The 18,373-nt window shown below is 36.1% G+C and overlaps 2 protein-coding genes across 2 annotated transcripts; both read right to left on the bottom strand.

Moving 5' to 3' along the window:
* Nucleotides 1-2,026: 2,026 nt before the first annotated feature.
* On the bottom strand, nt 2,027-3,041 carry LOC122424413 (olfactory receptor 4A15-like). The gene has a single exon (XM_043442149.1). The coding sequence runs from the start codon at nt 2,978-2,980 to the stop codon at nt 2,027-2,029; it is 954 nt and encodes a 317-aa protein (XP_043298084.1). The 5' UTR covers nt 2,981-3,041.
* Nucleotides 3,042-14,194: 11,153 nt separating this feature from the next.
* Nucleotides 14,195-15,209, bottom strand: LOC122424412 (olfactory receptor 4A15-like). The gene has a single exon (XM_043442148.1). The coding sequence runs from the start codon at nt 15,146-15,148 to the stop codon at nt 14,195-14,197; it is 954 nt and encodes a 317-aa protein (XP_043298083.1). The 5' UTR covers nt 15,149-15,209.
* Nucleotides 15,210-18,373: the final 3,164 nt, after the last annotated feature.

The raw sequence follows: 18,373 nt of genomic DNA, 5'->3' as shown, positions 1-18,373 counted from the left end.
GAACCTATATCTCATGTCTTCTGCATTGGCAGGCAAGTTCTTTACCACTAGTACCACCTGAAAGTGAAAGCGAAAGTGAAGTTGCTCAGTTGTGTCCCACTCTTTGCGACCCCATGGACTGTAGCCTACCAAGTTCCTCAGTCCATGGAATTTTCCAGGCAAGAGTCCAGGGGAATCTTCCCGACCCGGGGATTGAACACGGGTCTCCCATGATGCAGGCAGACGCTTTACCATCTGAGCCACCATGGAAGCTATAGTGCCACCTGGGAAGCCTATATATATATATATTATATTATATTATATATATATATATATGAAATATGAAATTAGTGGTATTGCACTGTCATCAGGAAAATAATTATTATTCAATAAATGTACTGGGAAAACTTATTTATCCTTATGCTAAGAAAGAAGAGTATATATCCATCTCACACCATATCTGAACATAATACCTTATGTGACTTTTAAAGATGTAAATATGAAAAAATACTTCAAAGTATTTAAAGAGTAATTTCCTTTTATTGAGAGCAGGGAATGATTTGGGAAGTGCATGCAAAGATATTTTGTCTTGAGTTCAAGACCTCATCGGCCTTGAGGAAGACCTCATCGGTACCTTCCTCACTCTAGTGAGTATGGTCAAATTCAGGTGTCAGTCACTTCAATATAATATTTTTTAAGTAATTAATTCAATTAGATTCCTTTCTAGTTAAAAGATCTAGTGTATTTTTACTTCCTTCACTGAGGAATAAATGAAATTTTATGTCTGGTAAAATTTGGTATGTGTTAATAATCAGAGGAACTAACATTGCTAAGTACACTGAGTCCAATCACAAGTAGAAAAAAAAGATAAAGACATATGGAATATTTTAGTATCTAAGTTGTAGGGTGAATTCTAAGATTTAACTTGTAATACAAGGGCCTTAAAGAATGATCTTTGTGGGACTTCCCTGGTGGACCAGTGGTTACATATCCTCCTTCTAATTCAGGGGACATGAGTTTGATCCCTGGTTGGGGAACTAAGATATCACAAGCTGTGGAGCAACTAAGCCTACAGGCTGAGCCCACGCAACACAACTACTGGGTCTGTGCATTCTGAAGACCTAGTGCCACAATTAGAGAAGCCTGTGGGCTGCAACTGGTAAATCCTGTGCACTGCAGTGAGGACCCAGTGAAGCGACGAGGCAAAAAAAAAAAAAAAAAAAAATCTTTGTAATACAGTATTGGATTCCCTTAACTGCCAAAGGCTGTTGCAGAAAGAGAGGACAATTTGATTTTGTCACTTAAGGTAACAACTTATCATTTACAGAGAGTCACAAAGTCATTCATTACATAAAACAAAAAATATATATCCAAAATGTTAAACATTTATTGCATTAGAAAACCTGTACCCAGATAGTTTAAAGTAGACAGACTCTGGAGTGATATGAATGAGTTAAACCTATTTCAAGTATCAGAGAAGGTCAGTTGAAAAAATGCACAGAATGGAGTTGAAAATTTGAAACTTTCAGTGCAAAACCTGATTTGAATAGACAAAATCCATCATACACCAGCATTACAGAAGAAAGCTAACAAAGTTCATTTCTCATCATTTTATCTTCTGCTATGGACAAAGTCTGTGAAATTTTAAATTAATTAATTTATTTTTATTGCTAGATTAATTTTTTTTTAGTAATCAGATTTTTAAGTTTCAAATTTCTCTTTCTTGGACTAAAAGAGAACTTTTCACTAGGTCATATTTCTCAGTAACATAGAAGTATCAACACCCACAAATAAAAACTTCAAATAGGAAAAAAAAAAAAAAAGTTACTGTCACTAAAGAATCTTAATACAGTATGTTATATATCTAAGAGGTTAAACATATGTGATTCTCTTGGTCTCTCAGAACTATAAAATATTCCACTTAAAGTTTAATTCATATAGCTGTTTCAGAATAAGCAGGATGAATAATCCAAAGGAAATGATTTTCTAAATATAGTCACTGAGAGTGACAATTCTTTGATTCTGGAAAAAAAAAAAAAAATGACTTTCACATCCTACATGATGGAAAACCCCCTCTTCCAACTAAGGTCGCATTTTTACTCCAGAGTTTCCTCATGGCATTTTTCATTTCTGAATTTCTCAGGGTGTAGATTAAAGGGTTCAACATAGGAGTTATGAAAGTTACGACCACCATCATGGATTTATCAATGGGAAAGTTGACATTAGGCCTTGCATACAGGAAGATACAAGGAACAAAGAATAAAAGGACCACAGTTATATGGGATGCACAGGTGTAGAAGGCTTTGTGATTCCCTTCCGAACCATGAGTCTTCAGGGAGTGTAATATGACCCCATAGGACACTAAGAGGATGAAGAAGACAACAGTGCAGATGGCCCCTCCATTAGCTATCATAGAGAGTCCAATGAGGTGGGTATCAGTGCAAGCAAGTTTCAGTAAAGGGTACATGTCACACAGGAAGTTGTCAATGACATTGGGGCCACAGAAAGGGAGCTGATAAATAAAAAGAATTTGAACCAGTGAGTGCAGAAAGCCTCCAGTCCAGGCCACCAGCAGCATGAGGACACATACCCTCCGATTCATGATGATCAAATAATGAAGAGGCTTGCAGATGGCTACATATCGGTCATAGGCCATCACCACCAGAAGAATGACTTCAGCACCAGCAGTTAAATGATCTATAAAGACTTGAGTCATACAAGCCTGGAAGGAAATAGTCTTTTTCTCATGAAGCAAGTCAGTGATCATTTTAGGAGCAATGATGGTAGAATAAATAGCATCTATAGATGATAAAGAAGCCAGAAAAAAGTACATAGGGGAATCCAGTGATCGGCTGGCTGCGATGGTCACCATGATAAGCAGATTACCCATTATTGTCACAATATACATGAGTAAGAATAGGATAAATAGAACTTTTTGCATCTCAGGGTTTTGTGTAAGCCCCAGGAGGACAAACTCAGTCACATTATTCCTATTTTCCATGTGTTCTTCTGAAGCTATTGATCAGGTGTCAGAGGCTGCAAACCGAGGGGTCAGTAATGAATTTGAGAAGATCACATGCTTTGTGCAAAATATGAGATGCCTTACTCAAGAGTGTTTGCTCAATCGGATCTCACAGAGAGTAAGCCTTTGGAACATGACACTTTGCAATATCCTTCCACACACTCCATTCATTTTATCAAATCCGTGCTTCAACTCCACTGATGAGACTTCAGTGTTCTAACAGGGTGGTTATATGAGTGGGTGTATCTGTAGGTTTATGTACCAAGTGAGGAAAAAAAAAAAAAGATGATTTGTCCAGAATATCTTTCACAAAAAAACTGTATTTTTTAACTTTACATATTATTTCTTTTTTTGCTAAGTGCATTTTGACCTTCTGAGATCTACCATATAAATAACCAAAGTCTAATAACTTTCTTTATATATTTATGTGAAGTGACACCTAGTCATGGGGCATAAAATTATAAGCTGACCTTTAGATAAATACCTTTCTGAAAATTTTGAGTTCCCAAAATTGAGAAATAAGTCACCCACAACAGTGAAAGAACCAGGCAGTGATTCTTTGCCTATTTTTGCTCATGCTTAGTCACTCAGCTGTGTCCTTCTCTTCTACAACTGCATGAACTTTAGTCCAGCAGGCTCCTTTGTCCATACAAGGTTTCTCCAGGCAAGAATGCTAGAGTGGGTACCCATACTCTTCTCTCAGGGATTTCCTGCCCCAGGGATTGAATCTGGGCCTACTCAATTGCAGGCTGATTCTTTACCATCTGAGCCACCAGTGATACCCTCAGTGCTTATTAAACTCTAATTAAACTGAATTTCAAGACTTATCAGAGAATAACTGAGCATAGATAAAATGTATGAAATCATTCTATTAAAGAGTATACAATGACATCATCGATTTGCTTGAATATATATACACACCCAAACAATACATACAATATATATATATATATATATACATTTATTACAAACTAGGTATTGAAGGGGAAAAATGGACAAAGAAAATGTAAGGGGTTGGGTACTACAGAAATAATTTTTTCTGCTCTCCAAAATTGTTTAGAACTGATTATTGCTAGCCATAGCTCAATTAAGATGTCAACGTAAAGATTTTAAACTGAATTATTGTATAATGGAAAGAATTCTCTACCAAAAATCTAGAAATATTATTTGATTTTCCTTAGGCTTGGACTTATTTTTGGGGCCCCAAAATCACGGCAGATGGTAACTGCAGCCATGAAATTAAAAGACGCTTGCTCCTTGGAAGGAAAGTTATGACCAACCTAGATAGCTTATTAAAAAGCAGAGACATTACTTTGCCAACAAAGGTCCATCTAGTCAAGGCTATGGTTTTTCCAGTGGTCATGTATTGATGTGAGAGTTGTACTATAATTGATGCTTTTGAACTGTGGTGTGGAAAAGACTCTTGAGAGTCCCTTGAACTGCAAGGAGATCCAACCAGTCCATCCTAAAGGAGATTGGTCCTGGGTGTTCACTGGAAGGACTGATGTTGAAGCTGAAACTCCAATACTTTGGCCACCTCATGTGAAGAGTTGACTCATTGGAGAAGACCCTGATGCTGGGAGGGATTGGGGTCAGGAGGAGAAGGGGATGACAGAGGGTGAGATGGCTGGATGGCATCACCAACTCGATGGACATGGGTTTGGGTGGACTCCAGGAGTTGGTGATGGACAGGGAGGCCTGGCGTGCTGTGGTTCATGGGGTCGCAAAGAGTCGAACACGGCTGAGTGACTGAACTGAATTGAACTGAGGCTTGGACTTCCCAGGTGGGTCTAATGTTAAAGAATCTGCCTGCAAATTCAGGAGGTGTAAGAAACGTGGGTTCGATCCTTTGAGCAAGAAGATTTCCTGGAAAAGAAAATAGCAACCCACTCCAGAATTTTTGCCTGGTGGATAGCATGGACGGAGGAGCCTGGTGGGCTATTGTCCATAGGATCACAAATTGCTGGATGTGACTGAATGTCTGAGCGTGATCACAAGGCACTTTTGTGAAAGTCACATCCCAACTCCTATTCCTATTGAAAATGAAGTGAAAGTTGCTCAGTTGTGTCCTACTCTTTGTGACCCTATGGACTGTAGCCCTCCAGGCTCCTTTCTCCATGGAATTCTCCAGGTCAGAATACTGGAGTGGGTGGCCATTTCCTTCTCCAGGGATCTTCCCAACCCAGGAATCAAACCTAGGTCTCCTGCTTTACAGGCAGATTTTTACCATCTGAGACACCATGGAAGCCCAAGAATACCAGAATGGGTAACCAATTCCTTCTCCAGCAGATCTGACTTTTTCCAGAAATGGAACCAGGGTCTCCTGCATTGCAGGTAGATTATTTACCTGCTGAGCTATCAGGGAAGGCAGTATTATTTCCAGATATGTGAGTTTCCAAATTCTTGTCATTGAAAGCTTTATCCCAAATGACATCCTAATGTTTTTGCTGGTGCAATCTTTTTTATATTAACCAGGTGAATTCATGTGTGTTATAGGATGTTTTTTTATTAAAGTAATCAAAAGTTTAGACTGGTTATTTTGTTCAAATTATAAGTTCCTAGGGTCATGAGTCTGTGTGAACTATAAGACATTCATTCTCACTAAAGGAAAATAAATTGTTGGGTCTTTCAGATATGATCTAGGACCAATTTTTCATGTAATTGCTTCAAATGTCCTCAATTTCAGTGTTTACTTTCTAGACTGTCATTTGTGAAGGTCAGGAAATTTTTCTATTCTCTGTGCCTCTGGTAAGCCAATCTGAACTCAAACATCAGAGGGAGAATAAAGTATAGAGAAGAGAAAATAAGAGATGATTGAGAAAAGGCAGATAGCAAATGGCAAAGACCATGAGCTGCATAGCATATGCTTTGAAATTGGTAAATAATTTCATTTGCAGACACTGAATGAGAAGGGGATAGAAGAATTTCAGATTTCCTGAGTAATCAGTCTGCAGATGGAATGACAGATAACTCAAGATCAGCATCAAAACTTCCTTCTCAGAAGTCTTATACCTCCAGATCACAGAAAAATGAGAAAATCAAATCCTGAGCTTTAACATGCATGAATAAAAGAATGTGCAGTTCCTAAGTCATGTTCAACTCTTTGAGACCCCATGGACTGTCAGGTTCCCCTGTCCATGGGATTCTCCAGGCAAGAATACTCTAGTGGGTTGCCATTTGCCAGCTGCCCAAAGGAGCCCTGTGTCAGAACTCTGGCAATTCACTGTATAGATATGTCATTAAATATCTTCACTCACAACACAGAAGTTACATATGCATTCGTAATGGAAAATAAATATTCACAGTGCATAGAAGTTCTTCTGAGCATTCAAAAGACAGCTTCCAGTAGGAGAGTCTAACCCTTTGACCTGTTGACCACTTAAAGCAGTTATGGGCTTACAACTGGTTTTCCATTGAGTTTGTCAGTGCAGTGAACATTTCTTGTTATTGATTGTATCTCCAGAATCTGAGTGTATCTTATGTGTTTTAAGTTATCAATAAATATTTGGCTCTTAAAAGGTTCTTATGAGCATAGCTAGTATTCTAAACTCTTCAAAAGTTTTATTTTGACACAGGATGATATAAAATTATATAATTTATAAATGTTTTACTTTAGTAAAAATCAATATATTTGCTTCAAACAGTTGTGAGATTCTTCACATTTTCTTAACATAGTCAATAAAACATATATATATATATATATTTTTTTAAATGCTCAAAAATGCAAATCAATGATAACTATCTCACAATGATAAGTAAAATAAAATTAAGTAACTCTACACTATGCCAAATTCAACAATATAAGATGAAAAAACAAATCATTTATATATATATGGTATGCAATGTGTAAAATTTTGGTAAACACTTTTTTTTTTTCTTTTTTTTGGTAAACACTTTTAATTGACAGGATATTGGAGCTTATAGACCTTGAAAATTTGAGTTTCAGTCCAGATCCTTTTTCAATATATGATCACGACTCATGTCTAAATGTTTCTATTTAACTGTCTATATCATAAAACCTATTTCCAATACAAGCAAGAGTTTTTATTCTACTATTGAAAATTTATCATAAATGATGTAGCAAAACTTTGAAGGTTTGAATAAATACTCAAAGAGCTCATCAGATTTTTTTAAAGAGATACATTTTAAACCAATATTATATTTTACAAATAACTTTCATTGTACATGAAAACAAATTCTACCTCTGAACCCTAAATATGATTGAGCAGACTTTGAGGGCAAATACAGGAAAACAATTATCAGAGACCGTACACTGCCTACCTCATATACGGTTCTTGTCACTTTGGTTTGGTTTTGTTTTACAATTTTTCAGGGGTGGCCCTGGATGACAACACTGTACTTTATGAGAACTTGGATTCTAAATTATAGTTTGGAATTTGAGCCTCAAAATCCATACTTGCTACCTGTGTAACCTGGATCAAGTATTCAATACTATCTGGATAATGAGATATAATAGCATGCAATATATAGCATATTTGTACATGTTCATAAGAGCATTATTCACAATAGCCCAAAGGCGGAAACCACCCACATGCTCCAAAAGTAATGAAGGTACAGACAAATCATGCTATGTACAGACAATAGAATGTTAGCCAGCTTTCAAAAGGAAAGATGTTCTAATCCATGTTATAACATGGATGAATCTTGAAGACATATGCTAAGTACAGTAAGCCAGACAAAAAAAAGGCAAATATTTTATGATCCCCCTTTTATGAGATACCCAGAACAGTCATACTGACAGATGCAGCAAGCACATCATTGGTGACCATGGCTTATGGAATTGAGGAGTTAGGGAGCTATTGTGTAATCGGTGTAGAGTTTTAGTTTTAGATGATGATAAGTTTCTGTATTTGGAGAACGGTGATGGATGCACAATAATGTGCAAGGTTTACTTTACCACAATAAAAAATCATCAATGAATAAAATAATACCAGGACATTTAAAGAAATCATGAAAGAGATAATGATTTATAAAGAGCTATATTAATTTATTATCTTAAACGTTGACACATTAAAATTCAAAATTATATTAAATTCTCTAAATTACATAAAGCACTTTTTAAAAAGTTATAATGAAGATCATTTCCAGATCACATTATATTGTCATATTTTGTTATGTGTTTTCTCTATACTTCTATGCCAAAATAGAGAAATCAAATACTTGTAAAACAAAATATTGGATAAATATATCATCACTATTCTTAATTCAATAATATTTTACAAAATGGAGAAAAATGTAAGTAGCCTATTATTCCAGGAACTTCTGGCATAAAAGGTTTGAGATCATACTTTAAAATCTGCTTCTTAAGAAAGATACTTAATTCATTACAAATAGCTCCATTTGGCCCTATTCTAATAGCAGAGAAGAATTTTTGTGAATGTGTTACCTGGGTTTTCTATTTCCTCTTCTGTCATTTGTTCCAGTTCCAAACTTCTCCAATTCTGTCTTTGGTCCTTGAAGATGAAATTTAGTTCAATTAAAATAAGTCAGAACTGCAGCCACATACACCCTGCTGTGACCACAGAGGAAAGACAAGGGCACACCTAGTCCCTGCGGCAGGAAGTGCTCGGTCACACAGATATATCTCTGTCTGTACAAAGCAGGAGCATCTTCAGTGCTTATAAACACTTTACAGTTCAGATTGGAAAATTATCCAGAGTTGGCTTCAAGAATACACAGTTGATGTGGTTGATAAGTCATCAAATTTGAAAGATTTTTTTTGAAAATATATTTCAGTATCAAATTCAAAACTTAACTATTATGCTCAACTAACCAGCTTAATTGAACAAACTTTTATAATACTTTTAGTCAAAAATGAAGATGAGCTGAATAATTATTAATTATAATTAGTCAATAACAGTGAAGAGCTGGATAATTAAAGAAATAGGCTTGATTTTGGATTTTTATAAATCATTTGCATGACTATTTCAATATGGCTCATACCTACTAACATAATGGCTTATATTTTACATCTTGGAAGTAACATCAATACCCAAGGAGAAGTCTTCACCCAGATAAAGGAAGATATGAACAGGCATTTGATCAACAGTGACCAAGAAAGCACTTCACTGAGCTGTTAAAACAATTAGTCCCCAAGCTGCTGGTTCAAGATAAAATTCACCTAGGAATCATGCTCCAGAGAACTGAGAGATCTTTTCAGTGCATGGTATATTTTCAGAGGCTTCCCCTGTCCTGTCACCTTAGGAGAGTCATTCTAGTAACAAAGAATAGTGACTTATTTATAGCAAATATATACGTTTATATAAACAGCTATTTATTTTCAACTAATCAGTATATATTTGCAATTCTCAAATGCAGGATGGCACTGGAGTGAAGTTAAAAATATTAAGTCTAAAATATTAAGTTAATTAATTAATTAAGTTAATTAATATTAAGTTAAAAATATTAAGTATAGCAGATGTATGTAATGAGATTATTGCTAATTTCATTTAATTTAGATAACACCTGCATACAAAATTCAGATTTTATATGCAGATATTCTGCATACAAAATCTATAAATTAGTTTCCATTTAACTTAGATAACATCTAAGCATAGGTACATCTAAGCATCTGGTTATTTTCTTACCAGTAAGTAATAAAATATAAAGAACTTATCCTTTATTTAGAAAAGCTATTTTATATGAGCCAGATTACAGTGAACTAATTCTGACTCAGAGCTGGAGACATAGTATATGCATAGGTATAATTCTCTATGATCTTTCCTGCAGAGTGCAAAGAGCTACTTATGCTTTCTGCTTATGTGAAGGAGGTAAAAGAATTTGCTAGATCATATCAAAGAAGCAGAATTTACATGTTCCAGTAAAAGTAAGACACTGGAAACGTAACTGCCATTGTGACTCAAAATCTGTAATAATCCGTGATAATTCCCTATTAGCTACATTTATACTCAAACTAGAAAATTAAATATAAATAGAGTGATAGCATCTGTTACCTGCAGAAGCAAGAATGTTTGTCTTGTAATAAGCATTTCAATACAAACCACAAGAAGAGTTAGAAAGATATAAAATGCATGTGTTTAACAACATTAGAGAACTAGCAAGGGGTCCATATATTGTGGGGCCATTACTTTGAAAAGAAGCCAGAGTTAAACCCTGTATTTAACATCCTCTTTTCACTAAAGATATGGGCTAATTCTGAAAACTACACAAGAAAGCCTGAAAAGGGTGAGTTGAAATTCATACAAATGCCTTTCTCTTGGGACAATAAATGCGATTCAAGGTCTGTCAATAAGAATAGGACTTTGAAAATATCCAGTTGTGTTTTTTTTGTTTGTTTGTTTTACTTTTTTATTCCCATAGAACGAAAACAGATCCAGGAGATAGATCCAAAAGCTCTTACTGTGATTTATGTCAAAGTGTGTCCTGCCTGTGATTTCCTCTAGGAATTTTGCAGTGTCTCATCTTACATTTAGGTCTTTAATCCCTTTGGGGTTTATTTTGTATATGGTGTAAGAGAATGTTGTTGAAGAGACTCTCTTTTCCCCATTGTATTTCCCTGCCTCTTTAGAGACAGCCATGCAAAATTATGGAGGAAATACCTCCACTATACGACTGAGTTAGAGAATGTGACATTTGTGAGAAGTAACATGAGTTGGAGTATTGTAGTCAGAGAAGCTCTGATTTATAAACAGTTATGTAACAATGAAAGATGACCTAACATTCTCCACTTGCAGAGAGGAAGAATGCAAGTATCTCCCATTTTACTAAAATTCACGTTAGTCAATTCCTTTTTATGAAGACATACATTAGAACTTATTTTCACCATAAGGAAAGAAATAAGAAGGATTTTTTGTTTTAAAAATATCTATTCTAATACTAATGGTGGACTTTTGTAAGACTGCAGAGGCATACATTTGTCATTCAAAATAAAGAAAAAGCTTGTAGTGCAGAAATACATGGCAACAAGTCAGAGAAAACTACAACACATTGACATCACCTTCTTGAAGGACAAAGTGAATCATTAAGAGTGAAGAAAATTTCTCATCTATAGACCTAAACATACCACAGAAAATCCTGTCTCATTTGCAAGAAACTAGGACTGATCTTTAAAGACATGGATTGGATATTTGTAGCTGAGATTTTATAAAGGACCCACATTGTAGTGTAACTGTTCCTGACACCCTTTAAGGGGAAGCACGTGGGTTGCTATTCAGTGGCTCAGTCGTGTCTGACTCTTGGCGACCCCATGGACTGCAGCATGACATGCTTCCCTGTCCTTCACTATCTCCCACAGTTTGCTCAAACTCTTGTCCATTGAGTCAGTGATGCCATCCAACCATCTCATCCTCTGTCATCCTCTCCTCCTGCCCTCAGTCTTTCCCAGCAAGGTGTTTTCCAGGGAGCTTCAGCTTCAGCATCAGTCCTTCCAATGAATATTCAGTGTTGATTTCTTTTAGGATTGACAGGCTTGATCTCCTTTCAGTCCAAGGGCCTTTCAAGAGTCTTTTCTCCAGCACCACAGTTCAAAAGCATCAGTTCTTCAGTGCTCAGTTTCACAGGGCCTCTCTTCTAAGCAAACATGAGAGAGTGGGCTCTGGCGAACTTTCTATTTTTATTAGGACATCAATTGTATATGATTAGATCCTTACTTTTGTGATCTCAAGATGTACCAGCTGTTCTAATCCCAACTGTTCAAGGCTCTCCAACCTGTGTATCAAGTATAGGAATGAAGAAACTTGTTTAGATGACTTCAGCCTCAGCCCATTTCTAACTAAAACCTCAAGAAAGATGCTGAGACTGAAGTAGCCAATTGATCTGATCAAATTCCAGACCCACTGAAAACACCTGAAACAATAAAGTGAATGTTACTGTTTTAAACCACTCAATTTTGCTGTGATGTTTTATATGATAATGGTATCGGAAACACTGCAGTAATTTAAGCACTATAGTACTGGTTCATGGATATTAGAGGAACAACATGGACAGCTAAGAAATAGAATAATGTGTATGTATATATGTATGAAGTTAGTGGTATTGCAAGGTAGTCAAGAAAAGAATTATTATTCAGTAAATGTACTGGCAAGATTTATTTATCCTTATGCTAAGAAAGGAAAGTATATGTCCATCTCACACCATATCTGAAATGTATATCTTACGCGACTTTAAAGACATAAATATGAAAAAAAACTTTAACATATTTAAAGAATTTTTTTTTAATACAAAGAGCAGTTAAGGACTTGAGAAGTACATGCAAAGATATTTTTCATTGAGTCCAGTTTCCTTATCTGTATGTTCCTCACTCTAGTGAGCATGGTCAAATCCACATGTCAGCTCCCTCAAATATGATTATTTTTGAAGTAGTTAATTCACTCTATTAGAGTCCTTTCTAATTAAAAGATCTAGTGCACTTTTTATTTCCTTCACTGAGGAATAAATGAAATTATATAACTGTCATTAGTTCAATATGTGTCAATAATCGGAGGCATTAACATCGCTAAGTACACTAAGTAAATGCAGTTAGAAATTGATAAAAGGATAAAGGCAGATTGAATACCTTAGTATTAAGTTGTGGGTTGAATTCTAAGAAGAACGGTACAATGAACCTTAAAGAACCTTAAAGAATGATCGTTGTGAGACCTCCCTCGTGGTCCAGGGGTTAAGAATCCACCTTCTAATGCAGGTTTGATCCAGCATGCTACAGGGCAACTAAGCCTGCAAGTACTGAGACTGCACAATGGAGCCTGCGTGCTAGGTCACTTCAGCCGTGTCCATCTTTTTATGACACTATGGACTGTAGCCCAGCAGGCTCCTCTGTCCATGTATTCTTTAGGCAAGAATACTGGAGTGTGTTACCATTTCCTTCTCCAGAGGATCTTTCTGATCCAGGGATCAACCCAGGTGTTTTATGTCTCCTGCATTGGCAGGCATGAGCCTAGGTGCCCCAATTAAAGAAACTCACGGAGCTGCAACAATAGAAGCCCACACACTGCAATGAAAAGGCCACACACCACAAATGAAGGCCCAGCTCAGCCAAAAGAAAAATAAAAAGAATGATGTTTGCTATACAGTATCTTACCCTCCAAACTATCAAAGAATCAAAGAGCTACAGAGAATTGGGAAGACATCCATTATTGGATTAAAAAATCTGTACCCAGATATAGAAAGACTCTGGAATTATATGTGATATGAATGACTTAAAACTGTGTTTCAAGTATCATAGGGCTGTTGATCTAGAGGCACAGAATACAGTTGAAAATTTGACATTTTCAGAATGAACAAAGATCCATCATATACTACCATTTTAATATAAAGTTGACAAAGTTCATTTCTCATGGCTTTATACCTTCTATGAATATGGTCTGTGAAATTTTCAGTAATTAATTTTATTGTTAGATTAACCTATTTAACAAAAATCTGAATTTTTATTTTTTTGTCTCAAGATAGAAGTTTATTTATTTATTTTTCATTTATTTTTATTATTTGGAGGCTAACTACTTTGCAATATTGTAGTGTTTTTTGCCATACAGTGACATGAATCAGCCATGGATTTACATGTGTTCCCTATCCCGATCCCCCCTCCTGCCTCCCTCCCCATCCCATCCCTCTGGGTCTTCCCAGTGCACCAGCCCTGAGCACTTGTCTCATGCATCCAACCTGGGCTGGTGATCTGTTTCACCCTTGATAGTATACTTGTTTCAATGCTGTTTTCTCTGAACATCCCACCCTTGCCTTCTCCCACAGAGTCCAAAAGTCTGTTCTATACATCTGTGTCTCTTTTTCTGTTTTGCATATAGGGTTATCATTACCATCTTTTAAAATTCCATATCTATATATTAGTATACTGTGTTGGTGTTTATCTTTCTGGCTTACTTCACTCTGTATAATGGGCATAATTTCACACTAATAGAGAATACATTCTACTAGGTCATATTTCTTGGTACTAGGATGGTACTATAACCCACGAATAAGAATGTGAAATAGACACAAAAAATGTTGTCAGTGAAGAATCTTAATACAGTATGACTACGTATATAAGAGATTAAATATATATGATTCTCTTGGTCTCTCAGGACTGTAAAATATTCCACTTACATACAGTTTTATTTATATAGCTGTTTCAGAATAAGCAGGCTAAATAAAACAAAGGAAATAATCTTCTAAATAAAACCAAGGAAGGTGAAACTATTCTTTGATTCTGTAAAAGAATAACCTTCACATCCTATATGATGGATAACTCCCTCTTCCAACTAAGGCCGTATTTTTACTCCAGAGTTTCCTCATGGCATTTTTCATTTCGGCATTTCTCAGGGTGTAGATTAAAGGGTTCAACATAGGAGTTATGAATGTTAAAACAACCATCATGGATTTATCAATGGGAAAGTTGACATTAGGCCTTGCATACAGGAAGATACAAGGAACAAAGAATAAAAGGACCACAGTTATATGGGATGCACAGGTGTAGAAGGCTTTGTGATTCCCTTCCGAACCATGAGTCTTCAGGGAGTGTAATATGACCCCATAGGACACTAAGAGGATGAAGAAGACAACAGTGCAGATGGCCCCTCCATTAGCTATCATAGAGAGTCCAATGAGGTGGGTATCAGTGCAAGCAAGTTTCAGTAAAGGGTACATGTCACACAGGAAGTTGTCAATGACATTGGGGCCACAGAAAGGGAGCTGATAAATAAAAAGAATTTGAACCAGTGAGTGCAGAAAGCCTCCAGTCCAGGCCACCAGCAGCATGAGGACACATACCCTCCGATTCATGATGATCAAATAATGAAGAGGCTTGCAGATGGCTACATATCGGTCATAGGCCATCACCACCAGAAGAATGACTTCAGCACCAGCAGTTAAATGATCTATAAAGACTTGAGTCATACAAGCCTGGAAGGAAATAGTCTTTTTCTCATGAAGCAAGTCAGTGATCATTTTGGGAGCAATGGCGGTTGAATAGACAGCATCTATAGATGATAAAGAAACCAGAAAAAAATACATAGGGGAACCCAGTGATCTGCTGGCTGTGATGGTCACCATGATAAGGAGATTACCCATTATTGTCACAATGTAGATGAATAAGAATGGAACAAATAGAACTTTTTGCATCTCAGGGTTTTGTGTGAGCCCCAGAAGGACAAACTCAGTCACATTGTTCCTATTTCCCATGTGTCTTGAAGCTGTTGATCAGGTATCAGAGACTGCAAACCGAAGGGCCAGTAATGAATCTGAGATCACAAGTTTTGTGTCAAATATGTGATGCCTTACTGAACAGTTTTCTCCACAGTATCTCACACAGAGTAAGTCTTTAGAACATGACACTTTGTAATGTCCTTCCACAGTACACCATTCATTTTATCAAATTCCTTGCTTCAACTACAGTGATGAAGCTTCAGTGTTCTAATCGAGGAGTATATATGAGTGGGTATATCTGTGAGTTTATATACCAAATGAGGAAAAAGATGCTTTCTCCAGAACATCTCCTATCAAAGACAAGATTTTTTTTTCATTTTACATATCATTTTTTTTCCTAAGTGCATTTTCACCTTCTGAAAACTATCATGAAAACAATATCATCTGTAATAACTTTCTTTACATACTTACATGAAGTAATACCTAGTCATGGAGCACACAATTATGTGCTAATACACTCAAACGTGTTCAACTCTTGTGACGCTATAGAGCCTGCCAGTCTCCTCTGTCCATGGGATCCTCCAGGCAAGAATACTAGAGTGGATTGCCATTTCCTTCTCCAGGATAAAATTATAAGTTGAGCTTTTGATAAATACCTTTCTGAATATTATGATTTTCAAAAATCAAGACATAAATCAACCACAAGAGTGAGAGAAACAGGCACATTTTGAATGTTCTTTCAATGCTTATTCATGCTCATGGTTAATTACTCAGTTGTGTTCATCTCTTTTGCGACCCCATGGACTGTAGCCCACCATATTCCTCTGTCCATAGTTTTCTCCAGGCAAGAATATTGGAATGGGTAGTCAGTCCCTTCTCCAAGGGATCTTCCTGACCCAGGGTTTGGACTGGGGTCTCTTGAATTGCAGGTGGATTCTTTGCAGTAAAAGCCACCAGGAAAGCCCTCAATGCTTATTAAATTCTACTTAATTATATTGAATTTCAAAACTCATAAGAGAGCAACTGAACAGAGATAAAATGTATGAAATCTTACTATTCAAGAAAGCACAATAAAATCATCATTTTGCTTGAATATATACACACCCAAACACATAAAAACACACAAACTAAGTAGAGATTTATTACAAGCTACTTGGAAGGAAAAAATCTACAATACATTTTGGAGGGAAAATGGACAGTGCAATTTGTTATAAGCTATTGGAGGGGAAAAAATGGACAGTACAAAACTAAGGGATTGGGTACTATGTAAGCATTTTTCCTACTTTCCAAAAAAGTTTAGAACTGATTATTGCTAGCCAAGCTCAAATAAGAATGACAAAATAAATATTTTAGGCTGAATCCTTTTATAATGGAAAGAATTTGCTACCAAACATCTAGAAATATCATTTGATTTTGCTTAGCTTGGGCTTCCCTGGCTGGGCTAGTTGTAAAGAATCTGCCTGCAAGTGTAGGAGGCTTAAGAGACATGGATTCCATCCCTTGATGGAGAAGACTCCCTGGAGGAGAAAGTGTCAACCCACTCCAATATTCTTACCTGGAGGATCCCATGGACAGAGGAGCCTGGTGGACTATCATTTATAGGGTGGCAATGAGCCGGACATGACTGAGTGTCTGAGCATAAGCTGGAGGCACCTTTGGAAAATCACATCCCAACTCTGATTCTTATTGAAAAGGCAGCATTATTTCCAGACGTGTGAGTTTCCAAATTCTTGTCATTGAAGCCTTTATTGTAAATGGCATGCTAACATTTTTGCTGGTTCATTCTCTTTATATTAATGAGGATGAATTAATATATGTTAGAAGTTATTTGTTTATTAAAGTAGCCAATAGTTTAGTTATTTTGTTCAAATGATACATTCTTATTGTTGTGAGTCTATGTAAAATACAAAACATTCATTCTCACTTAAGTAAAATAAATCGTCTGTTGGGTCTTTCAGATAGGATCCAGGACCAGTTTTTCATGTAATTGTTTTAAATGTGCTCCATTTCAGTATTTACTTTATAGACTGACATTTTTGAAGAACAGGAATTATCTTGTGCCTCTGACAAGACAATTTTTACTCAAACATTAGAGGTAAAATAAAAGTATAAAGAAGAGAAAATAAGATTGAAAAAAAAGCAGATAGAAAGTGGCAAAGACCATGAGCTGAAAATAATATGCTTTGAAATTAGAAAACTGCTTAGTTTGAAGTCACTGAATGAGTAAGGAATAGAGGAATTTCAGATTTCCTAACTGTCCATCTGGAGGTGGAATGAGAGATAACTTCAGTATCAAGATTTATATTATACTTTCGGTCAAAGGAAAATGAGGAAATCAAATTCTGAACTTTAAGAGGCATGGATAGAAAACACCAGCTGCCTAAAGGAGCTCTGGCTTCAGAGTTTTGCCTTTTTGTTTTATGTTGTTGTAGCTGATTAGTTACCAAAATGTGTCTGATTCTTTGCAACCCCATGGAGTATAGCCTGCTAGACTCCTCTGTCCGTGGCATTTCCCAGAATGAATATATTGGAGTGAATTGCCATTTCCTTCTCTAGGGAACCTTCCTAAACCAGGGTTTGAATCTAAGTCTTCTGCTTGGCAGGCAGATTCTTTACAACTGTGCCACTTGGGAAGACTTTCATTGTATAGATATATTATTAAATATCTCCACTCACAATGAGAAAGCTATGTAAGTGTTTGTAATAGAAAATAAATACTCATAGTTCATAGCAGTTGTCTGAGCACTAAGGAGATAACTTCCAGTAGGAGATCCTTTGAGCATTTACACTTGACCTTTTGAGCACTTGCAACATGTATGTGTTTATAGCTGATTTTCTATTGTCATCTGTTGTGTTTGTTGGGTCAGTAAACATGTCTTACTAATAACTATTCCCAGAATCTCAGTGTGCCTTATCCATTTTAAGTGGGCAATGAATATTCAATTATTAAAATATTCTTATGAGCATTAGTATTCTATTGACTCAGAATGATATAAAATTGTAGACTTTATCAATATTTTACTTTAGTAAGACTAAATATATCTGCTTTAAACATTTGTGAGATTCTTTAAATCTCTTAATCAATGAGAACACACATCTTTAAAGAATGCTCAAAAATGCACATTCATGATACCTCTTCCACAAGGATAAATAAAATAAATTAAGTTGAGCTACACGATGCTGAATTCAACAGCATACTATGAAAAAATGAACTATTTATATGGTATGCAAGGATTAAAATTTTGGGAAACACTTTCAATT

Source organism: Cervus canadensis, chromosome 22, assembly GCF_019320065.1.
Source record: "Cervus canadensis isolate Bull #8, Minnesota chromosome 22, ASM1932006v1, whole genome shotgun sequence".
NCBI lineage: Eukaryota > Metazoa > Chordata > Mammalia > Artiodactyla > Cervidae > Cervus > Cervus canadensis.
This window is presented reverse-complemented; position numbering and strand designations above follow the sequence as displayed.

What these genes read in the sequence shown, in the direction of transcription:
- LOC122424412 (XM_043442148.1), bottom strand. Translation starts at nt 15,148, where the DNA reads ATGGGAAATAGGAACAATGTGACTGAGTTTGTCCTTCTGGGGCTCACA.
- LOC122424413 (XM_043442149.1), bottom strand. Translation starts at nt 2,980, where the DNA reads ATGGAAAATAGGAATAATGTGACTGAGTTTGTCCTCCTGGGGCTTACA.